General features: G+C 42.4%; 1 protein-coding gene across 1 annotated transcript; it reads right to left on the minus strand.

The window, feature by feature from the left end:
• Positions 1-4,449: 4,449 nt before the first annotated feature.
• On the minus strand, positions 4,450-9,525 carry gata6 (GATA binding protein 6). Its single transcript, XM_005742573.2, has 7 exons — positions 9,418-9,525; positions 7,897-8,793; positions 7,132-7,304; positions 6,264-6,389; positions 6,050-6,137; positions 5,851-5,948; positions 4,450-5,391 (listed from the first exon to the last, which is right to left on the minus strand). The coding sequence occupies exons 2-7, from the start codon at positions 8,732-8,734 to the stop codon at positions 5,230-5,232; spliced, it is 1,485 nt and encodes a 494-aa protein (XP_005742630.1). The 5' UTR covers positions 8,735-8,793; positions 9,418-9,525; the 3' UTR covers positions 4,450-5,229.
• Between the last annotated feature and the right edge of the window lie 667 nt (positions 9,526-10,192).

Below are 10,192 nucleotides of genomic sequence, written 5' to 3' on the forward strand. Positions count from 1 at the left end.
ATTAGTTATGTCTGAAATAAAGTGAAACAAGTCTTTTAATTGTTCTTACAGAGAAACTGATTTAGCCCATAAAACGCTCTGCCAACACATGGGCCATTAAGAATTTACAAGGTGACATTCTTTATCTGGCATCCTTGAGGTTTTTAAATAGTAAGCTACAGCAGAAGTTAGGAACTTGGCTTTATCAAACCAGAAACTTACACGAGTCCATAAGAAGTGTCAACTGAGGACTGCTGTCAGGTGGCTGCTGCTGCGTCGTGCCTGAAATCAAAACAGCCATGAAGTGGCCACCGGTGCTTTGACTTTACTAACGCTTATAGAGAGGTATTTTAATGCAACCCATATCCACAAATAAATAAATAAATAATAAAAATAGCTACTGTCTCTATCACATCTGTCAGCAAACGATCAAAAAGTGGCCGGGATGGAGAGGAAAGGAATGTTCTGGTTTTTTGTCCCCAGCACCCCCCTTTGAGACCGGGTGCTTGCTAATCTTAGCATTTAGCTCAAAGAGAGGTATAAACGCAGAGATCATGTGCATGCTCGTAGCAAGGGTTATCTAAATGGCTGTCATAATATTTTGGCTACATTCAGGAATATAGTATGAAGGTAAACATTCTGGGCAACACGTTCACACTATCACCTCACAGCAAGAAAGGTTCGGCTAGGTCCTCTGAGTGGAATTTTCATGTTCTCCACCTGCCCTTTCAGGTCCTCCAGCTTCCTCTCCAACACCAAGGACGTGTGTTAGGTTACTTGGCAAATGTGAATATGACTGTAAATGGTTGTCTGTCTCTCACTGATATAATAGAATGGCAACCTGTCCAGGATGTAGCCCACCTTCTTTATTTATTTAACTCCAACTCACAGCTGCTTCAGGGCAGTAAAGCCCCTGTGATAGAGGAAAAAATCCCAATAATCAGATGACTTCCTGTGAGCAAAAACTTGGCAACTGTGGGAAGAAGGAACTCCCCTTTAACAGGAAATAACCTCTGGCAGAACCAGGCACAGGGAGGGGCATCCATCTGCCTCAAACATTCGGTTGTGAGAGCGAAAGACAAAAAAGAAAGGCGAGTACAGGCTCTAGAAAATGGATGGATAGATGGATAAACACTGTAAATGTCAGATTACAAATTTCATAAGATCACAGTTTGTTATAAAGGCACATGTTGGATTTTATGTTGATGTTTTTCACATAAAATAATGAAACAGCTGTATTTCTTCATTGGCTAATGGTTTATCTTTACTGCTCTGTCGTGTAACTTGGAGTAAAGAGAGAAATCATAACAAATTTGATCAAATTATCCAATAAAACTGTTCTTCCTGCTAATTTGCGACATCTCCCATAAAGATATTCCTTGTAAATAGCAGTTAGAACAGCCATTTCAACATAAACTTCTTATCTGAAGTAATTTCTCTAATTTTGAAAGGTAAATAAGGGATTAAAAGCAACATCATTCACCCGAGCTCATTCCCGGGTGACACGTGTAGCACCTGACTCGCTTTAGGGTCAAAGGCTTTCAGGTTATTGATGAATCATCGGACATGTTCAGCTTTCTATCACATCTCCTCCCATTAAGTCCAATTCCTGACAGCTTCCTTGCATTCCTTACAGTACACACACGCACACACAATCGTACACAGTCAGAGTCAGGCCAAGGACATGTGCTCAGCCCTCTGATTTTCACTCTTCTCTGCCACAAATGTCATTCAGTTCTCAACGCCCTGCCTTCCCTGAACACACGCCCAGCGTTTCTGTAATAAATAACACTGACTATACATAGCTATATGATGTAATCACTACACTGCAGATTTATTTTTATAGATACTGTTTATCACTGTTTCCTATTATTTTGCACTGTCCCTTCCCCCTCGCGTGTAACAAACTTCCTGTGAATATGACTCGAAGAGCTTACGACAGGGCAGGAGGCGGTACCTTTATGATTGGTTGTGTTTGCCAACCCAGAAGGCCGTGTGTACACGGTTTTGAAAGCACAGTTTGGCTTTCTCTGAACCCTTTTAAATCACATGATAACAATAACAACACGGAACAATAAAAGGGTGATGGACACAAACGCTCCTTCCATTTGAGAGACTTTTTGATGCAAGTCCAAATCTGAAAGACTCTGCAACCAGCACAGCTTTAATGTTTTTAAGTGTTTACTCTACCAGAGTATTCCACAGTGTCTGTCGAGGAAACCCAAAAGGGCTGAGTCAGAGATCCCATCTCTTCCGGAGGCAGGGTTGAGCGTTGCTCTCCTTTGAAAGGCAGCATGGAAAGATCAACGGGTATCTCCTGAGGGAGCCACTGCTCCATACTGTGCTGCTGTCCCATGGACAAACAGCCCGGGGCCCCGCAGTCTGCTGCTGTTAGCCTGTCTTGTTTACTTAGGGAGGACTTTCAACCCTGGACAGCCATCATGATCTGTATTCTGTCTTTTCTGTTTGTCTGTCTCACCCTTCCTTGCAGCATGTGATCACTTATTTGCAACAAATTCAAACTCTTATTTCAAACCTGCAACTGTGTGACAAGCATCGCAGCTTTCCAGCCTTCTCAGGTGGCACCTCTAGCATGAAAGTGACCCTCGGCTGTGCGGATAGCAATCCAGATGAGAGCGCAGGGAGGATTTCTGCGCTGCCGTGTTTATATTTCCTCCCTCGTAGCACCATGGATACAGTGCCAAGCTAGGACCTCCTCATAAATTCAGATACCCATAAATATTTGCCTGTGTTTTGAGCTCAACAGTAGTTTGCATTTACATATCTAAAGGTGCTTTTGTAATTTATCTCGTTGGAAGCTCGAGGACTTAATGCCCGGTGGTCTCGGTGGACAAATTGGGTTTTATATAACACTCAGCAGCAAATCATCACAAGCCGTGCTTTTCCATTCAGTTTGAACACACAAGTAAAATTTAAAGAAAAAAAGCAAATATTGTGATGGATATGAAGGAAATAGTGAAAAATTGTGTCATTCCGATCTGATGTCAAAAGTCAAGTAAGAAAAATAGGTGCAATAACCGTTCACCTGAAAACTGTGGATTTGTCTGTTACGCAGTGCCGCGCATTCCTCCACACTCAATAAACTTAGCTGAATCAATATGTCAAAGAGCAGACAGATAACGCTAAGCTCAGGCATAAATCCTAACCATCTCTAAAATCTTTTCATGTGGAATTACTCACAGGCCATATTCTCTTAAGTACAGTAAACATTGTGACAGGTACTTTGAGCTGCTGGTTCAAGAGGACACAGGAAAGTGGATTGTTCTTTAAGCCCACAGGGGCCCGAAGAAAAGGAAAAGTCTCGAGTGAAAACGTTACCAGAAAGGACAAAGGTGTGGTTTGGTGAAATCACCCAGAAAAAAAAGCTGGGTAAGTCTTGCTGTGCAACTTTTAGGCGAAATTCTTGTCTTGCATTAGCTGGCCGTGATGTCTTCTTCTTTCCTCCCAGTTGTGAAAACATCTGAGAAAATAAAGCCCTCTGGTATCTGTTCAGCCAAGGAGAAACGGGGAGTTAAAGTATAGATGGGAATGACTCACACAAAAATATGCAGAAGGTGGTTCTTTCCGTAATTTCCAAAACACTGACGCGTTTTGCTCTTCTTTTAAAAACAAACTGCAGATTTATTTGCATCACCAGAACAATTTATTGGATTGAATTTAAATAATTTCTCATAATGTTAAAAAAAAATAGTAAAACAAAAAGAAAACATGTTATTTCAGAAAAATAAATAAGTCCGGTTGCGTGAATGACATGCTCTTTTTTTAGGATGAAGCAAGTTGTGAACAAAAGCAAAGAAAAAAAAACCTCTTTGTGCTAACATTTACATGTAACTTATCAGCCTTCAGTATTCAGTCTCTTCGGGTGAGGGTGGGGGGGGGAGGGTTTTTGTTTTTGTTTTTTAAAACCTGAAATAGCTCTTGAAGCTCCCACACCACTTGCTTAGGTCATGCAAAAAAAATGAAAAATCAAAAAGGCTTCTCAAATTCATGATTTGGCATGACCTGTGAGCTTCATAAGAACATGTTACATTAACAATTCTCCTTTTAATCATTACAGCGATTCATCACAGTCATCACAGTGAGCACAGATTTGTTCAGAGGTGACCTCACGCTACACTTTGGTCTAATTTTGGCTGAAATATGATGCAACAGCACATGTTATTATTATGAAGGGTATACAGTTTATAGTGAGTCAGGTAGCGCGGCCAGCAGCCTTCGTTTGCAGTTTATGTGTAAGAACATAAAGGTCAGAGGGTCCTACAGCTATTCTGGGCGTTCTTTGTTCAAACAAGCCATCCAACTGCTTTACATGTGCGAGATTTTGTAGAAGTAGTACCGTAATGCTGCCCGTTGGCCGACAGTGTTCTCATATCAAAAATTAAGTCTCAAGAAGTTGATTGTTTTTGCATCTTTTTCTCTCTTTTTTTTAAATGATTAAACACAACACGATGTGATATAGTCATTTATACCCTGTTTAAACCAAACTAGTTTCAGTCAAATACAGTAAGTAAGAGCTTTCAGTGGAAAACGTGCACATTCAACACTACTGTACTACCGCTTATCGAGAGACAGAGAATAGAAAAGAAGACATCAGAATGGTTTAACTTCTACTCTATATTGATATCTTTATTAACAATCATAGACATGTTTTTCAACTATGGAAGATTTATAAATATTTTTCTTTCTTTTGATTCATGTAAGTTGTCTCGGCACTTATGGCATGATTCCAGTTTTGGAAAAAAACAAAAAATCAAAAAAAGTCCACAAAGAGTTGAGTGCTTGTGTGAAGCACTGATATCCAATCAACATCTTCAAAGAGAAATCCGTTATGTACAAGATGGCTTTCTTTAAGGAACCCAGATTTGGTTCTGTGTGCCACGGATGGGAGAGATACCGAGTGCAGGTCCAGCAACCATCCATAGCAGGCCACCTAATTGATCATTTGGCCTGGCGTTTCCCTTTTGTTGTTGATGTTGTTGTATTTTAAGGCAAAAAATTAAAAAAAAAGACCCTGACATCAATCTGGAACCTGATCGCAGATACTCCATGCTTGATTCAAGCTTCTAGTCTGACTTAAGGTCATCTCAAACTTCTTTCCCCCTCTCGTCCAACTCTTCTTGCATCAGCTGAGAGGGAAGGAAACCAACACTGCACCCAAATACTTCCACTATACACAGCATCCAGACACGAGGGGCCGGGGGTCTCTGTCCGCCCAGAAGGTTAAAATGTTCAGGCTAAGGCCATGGGGCACCAGGGTTCGCCTCTCACTGAAGCCACGTCCGATGACTGGGTCAAGCCCACGCTGCCGTACAGGCCGTCCTGTCCGGAGTACTTGACGGACGAGCCCGAGCCTGCTCCCTCCCCGGAGCTGGACAGCACAGATGAACTGATCTGCAACCAGAAAACTCTCTGTTAGCAAAAATTGTGAGTTTATTGTATAAAATGTCAGTAAAACTTTTAGATTGTGTAAAACCTTTTTTTTTTTAAATTATTATTATTGAGGACTGAAATGACATTTGCATTGCAATGTTGGGGAAAAAAGGAGCATGATCAATGTGACACTCATATTAGTGTAATATCACAGTGACATATTAGTTAGCAGCAGTCATAACCACAGAGCATCAGTCAGCCTGCATGTCATCTCTTTATCACAGTTTGTATTTTACAAAATATTCACTCATGAAAATGGGTGAAAAATCTGGCCTTTTATAGTAATTTCAAGTGTAGAAATTCCTATTTAACACACACACACACACATATAGATATAGATATTTCATTGTTTTATTAATTATTATTTTTATTTTAAACTATTATTTGAAAATTTTAAAAGCAATTAAAAATCAGTTTTACCCCTGACACTTGTCCAGAGGGAGAGCTGGTTTTCGAGCAGTCTTCGGAATTGGATGAAGAGGTGGATGTAGGAGTCATGGAGACAGAGTTGCTACTTCCTGGAAACATAAAAAAAAATGTTGTCGTTACATTATTTTAAAAGAGATAAATATGACATACATATCCCTTCGTGCAGCAGAAATATTGTTCAGCTACTCACCAGAGGATCCTTTTGCTTTATTCAAAGTTTTCGGTTTTCTTTTTCTCGTCTGGATTCCCTCTTTCTTCATGGCGAGCGGCCGAGGTACCTGTAAGATGTGATTTTTTTTTTTTTTAATGAAAATAAGAAATGATTTTTTTTTATCAATAATGCGTCGATTTTTAAAAATTAAAACTGAATTAGAGGGGGGGAATTCAAATCGCAGTGAACTTACTCCGTGTAATTTTGTGTAGAGGCCGCACGCGTTACACACCGGCTCTCCCTCCGCGTTTCTGCGCCACAGAGTGGTGGTACTGGTTTGACAGTTGGCGCAGGAAAGGCCGATTCTTCTGGACGTTGACTGTTGTGGCAAGCAAAACATAACATCAGTCACTATAATTAAACGTGGGTATCCAGGAAAATAAAGCACCACACACTCAACCATTTTATTCATACCTGACTTTCCAACAATAATCCACACCCTGTTAGAATCCCAATTTAATTGGCATTTACGCACGGACTTATATTATTATTCATTTATTTATTACAGGTTGTTAATTCGCAGAGAGTTGCTACGTGCCATTTCACTTCCTTGTAAAAACTGTGCGTAATGGCACCATGGAAAATCTGGACCCACTGACGCCTTTTTAGATTAGCTTACCCGACAGTAGCTGGGAGTGGAGATTGAGATAAAGTGTCTCCTTACATTAACGCTTTCCACGTGTGGATTGATTTAATGTGAATTTAGTGAATAACATTTTTTTCTTATATGAAACAACTAAATGATTGTGCTTGACTGATGAATTTAAAACACTGGCTAAGCTTAAACTATCAATCTCCTTTGCAAAGCACAAGTCCTTGATTCAAATGTGAAATGCATGCTTTATTTATTTATTTTCCCCATTTTATAGAAATCACGTGATCTTGCGTAAATAAATTTTCCTTGATTACAATCAGGTTTGAACTGGGGGCTGTATCATTGAAACCTTCATCCAGAGGCCGAATCGTGACAACGACAGTGACCTCCAGCAATTGTTTGAAACAATTAGGCAGGAAATTGGTTGATTTAAGTGGCCCTCGCCCCCCTCCTCCTGTCTCCTTACCGTCCGTTTCGGTGGTTTAATTAATGGCCGGCTCAGACCATTCATTTTGCTATAGAGGCCGCAGGCGTTGCAGAGAAAATGGCCCGTGCCATCGCGCCTCCACAGCGGCGTGGAGATGGAGCCGCAGTTCACGCACTCTCTGCTCTCCCCCATGTCGTCAAGAATATCTGAAACTGAAGAGAAATACTGGAATCAGAACAGGGAGCGAGTTTGTGAGAATTACACATTGTTGCTGGTCATTATTTCATAAGCGATTCTGCTTCTGGGACTTCATGTCAAAGAAAGCAAGCGGATAGATACGGCGGGCAAAATGATCTGTTCATGGATTTTAAATTGATTAAAGCGAAGTGTTTAACAAAATTCACATTTTTAATAAATTTATACTGTTGTGCCAATGTTGTTTTAAAAGCCTCGGTGGATTTTACTTCATGTAAATGATTCATTTTATATGTTTCTGGGCAGTCATTTGCGCCTGTTTCTTGCACACACACACACACACACACACACACACACACTATCATAAATTCATTTTTGGCAGTGTATGAAACATATTTTTATTCAACATTTTGAGGTCAGGCCTCGACGAGGGGAACAGGTTTCTGTTACAAAGACACGCAGGCGCTTGGTGCCTTCACTCCAGACACTTCAAGGTTGCGCGCGTGATTAAAATACCTTTTTTTCTTTCCGTCCCACACAGTGAGAAGGAAAACTATTCCATCTTTGTGCCTCCCTCTACTTTGTTTTCGTTTGATTTTTTTTTCTTACCTCCATTTGGTCCTCGAATCAAGGGCGCACTCCTGCTTTGCAAGGTGTGGAGCATCGTGTTATCAAAAGGTGCCCCGGGCCAAGGCGAGGGTAGCTGGGGTGCAACGTACGGGGAGTATGGGCTCGGGTAGGGCCCGCTGAGGGGACGAGAAAGGCTGTACTGGTCTCTGCTGCTCATATTCAGTGTGTTACTGTAGCCCGTGTCCCTGGGGGTCCCGTTATTGATGGGTGGGCTTGGAGGGTAGTGAAAACGACTGGAGGCGTGCGGGCTCCCGGTGCTGTACGAAGGGCTCTCCGGGGTGGACTGTGACCACACCGAGTGACTGGAGACGGCGTGGCCGGGCTGAGCAGACACGTTGGCCGGCAGATAAGACAGACTGGGGATCATGGTGCCCACCCGCGAGCTAGGGACATACACTGGGGAGTTAGGGTTGGAGTGCATATAACCACCAGAACTCGAATCATATCCAGTCTGGCTCTGGGCCGCAATGGCCAGTGTTTGGTACATGTCGGCCGGGTCCACCAGCAAGCTTGTCTTGTGTGCTCCGGTGGAGAGGACGAGTTTGCTCCCCTGGTCTAAATCCGTAAACAGCGGGATATCCTCGGTAGTGGTCAGGGTGTTGTTATGGTGTCCGAAGTGAAGGTAGGAGTGCAGGGATCTGCTGTCGGAGCGACGGTGCCCTAGCGCGTCAAGCTCGTTCGGAGGTGTCCTCAGCTCATCCGAGGTGGTGCCGTCCCTCCTGCTGTCACCGGGCAGGTAGTTCTGCTCAGCCGGTGACCCTGGGCTGCTGGACACTTCTCGCTTGACCATGGACCAGCTGTTTTCGCCCAGTTCCATCCAGGAGCACTTTCCATACACCGTAGGAGTAAATAAAAATGGCCAGGGAGTGGTCTACCCTGTAACAAAAAGAGTCGGAACCGTTAGGAAACCACAAGAAATGACCCTTTTTGCGATGTTAAGGATAAGTGAATTGAAAATATATCCACAAAACATCCTGACAGAAAGTCGGCAGGTTTCTGAAAAAGGGGGGAAATGCAAACGGACACCTGGTGTACAGACCAGCATTCATCTTTGGATGAACTACATTTTTCACAATAGAGAATAGGGTAATAAACTACGAAAGCTCCAGTTAATTATTACTGAGTCAGTATCATGTCGAACTCCAATAAAAACCCAGTCTACAGTGACTGCCATGCTCTCATGAAGCGCTCTTAAGAGGCACTGGATCCATCCGTGTCAAATCCCTGTCCTCCCCTCCACACGCACATACGCAAGTAGACGCACACATAAAGAGATAGGAAACAAAAACGCAATATGTCTTCACAGCAAAAGAGATAACCGTTTGATAAGAGTCAAAACAGATAAGGACCGAAAGGCTGACTGGAGCGATAAAACAATACCCCGAAATTATGAGTTTGGTCTCGCTGCGCTCGCCAAGACACCGCCAGATGTTTAAAGCAGCTGTGCGCGCCGCAAAAGTGGGAGAAGAAACGTTTAAAAAGACGAAGAAGAAGACTTACCTGCTACAAGTGTGCCATATAAGTCGTAAGCAAACTTCCTAACAGTGAGCCTCTGCTTCTCTTGGAAGTAATGGGAAAGTTTACCGCAGTTAGAGGAGGTTTATGAGAGGAGGCGCCTCTGGTGGCTGCGGCCGCAGGAGGCGGACCAATCATGTGGAGCGTGAGCGGCTGGAGACGCGATGGGGGTGCCAGCCTATGAACTCCTCCAATCAATCACGCTGAAAAACAGAGAGAGAGCGAGTGGGGGGGGGAGACACTTCACTTGATCAGGTCTGAAAGTTGGATTAATGTGTTGATACGATCAGGTTTCATTATTCGAAAGTTATGCTTTCGGTTACAAATGAATACGCCCCCCCCCCCAGCTGTTTCTTTTTTTTCTTTTCTGTTTGTTTGTTCTTTAAATGAAATTGTTGTTTGTCTATCTTGCTCTATTTACAGGTGATCCACAAATCTGGTGATGAGCCTACAGCAGCTGAAACAAACAGAAACGAGTGTCTTTGAGATTTTAATTTCACCGGACTACTCTTTAATATCCAGCTCTTTCATAGGCTACTCCTGTTTTATGGAAAATTGTGACATTTATATGACAGACAGCGGTTTAATTTAATAACTAGATCGTTATTAATTAAACTGCCAAGAAATGCAGTTAAAATTAACTTACCCGTCACCCTGAACAGGAAAGTGCTACTCCCATGTTTACGCATTGCAGTAATCACGTCTGCAAGGAGCACGCTTTTAACTTTCGATACTTTGGAGATTTTAAAATGATTATATT

Source organism: Pundamilia nyererei, unplaced genomic scaffold, assembly GCF_000239375.1.
Source record: "Pundamilia nyererei isolate P.nyererei 1_Seehausen unplaced genomic scaffold, PunNye1.0 scaffold00121, whole genome shotgun sequence".
Taxonomy (NCBI): domain Eukaryota; kingdom Metazoa; phylum Chordata; class Actinopteri; order Cichliformes; family Cichlidae; genus Pundamilia; species Pundamilia nyererei.

Coding starts and splice junctions, on each gene's coding strand:
- gata6 (XM_005742573.2), bottom strand. CDS start 8,734: ATGGAACTGGGCGAAAACAGCTGGTCCATGGTCAAGCGAGAAGTGTCC. Junction 7,305..7,896: donor GATTCGAGGACCAAATGGAG/GTAAGAAAAAAA, acceptor ATTTCTCTTCAG/TTTCAGATATTCTTGACGAC. Junction 6,390..7,131: donor TTAAACCACCGAAACGGACG/GTAAGGAGACAG, acceptor TTGCCACAACAG/TCAACGTCCAGAAGAATCGG.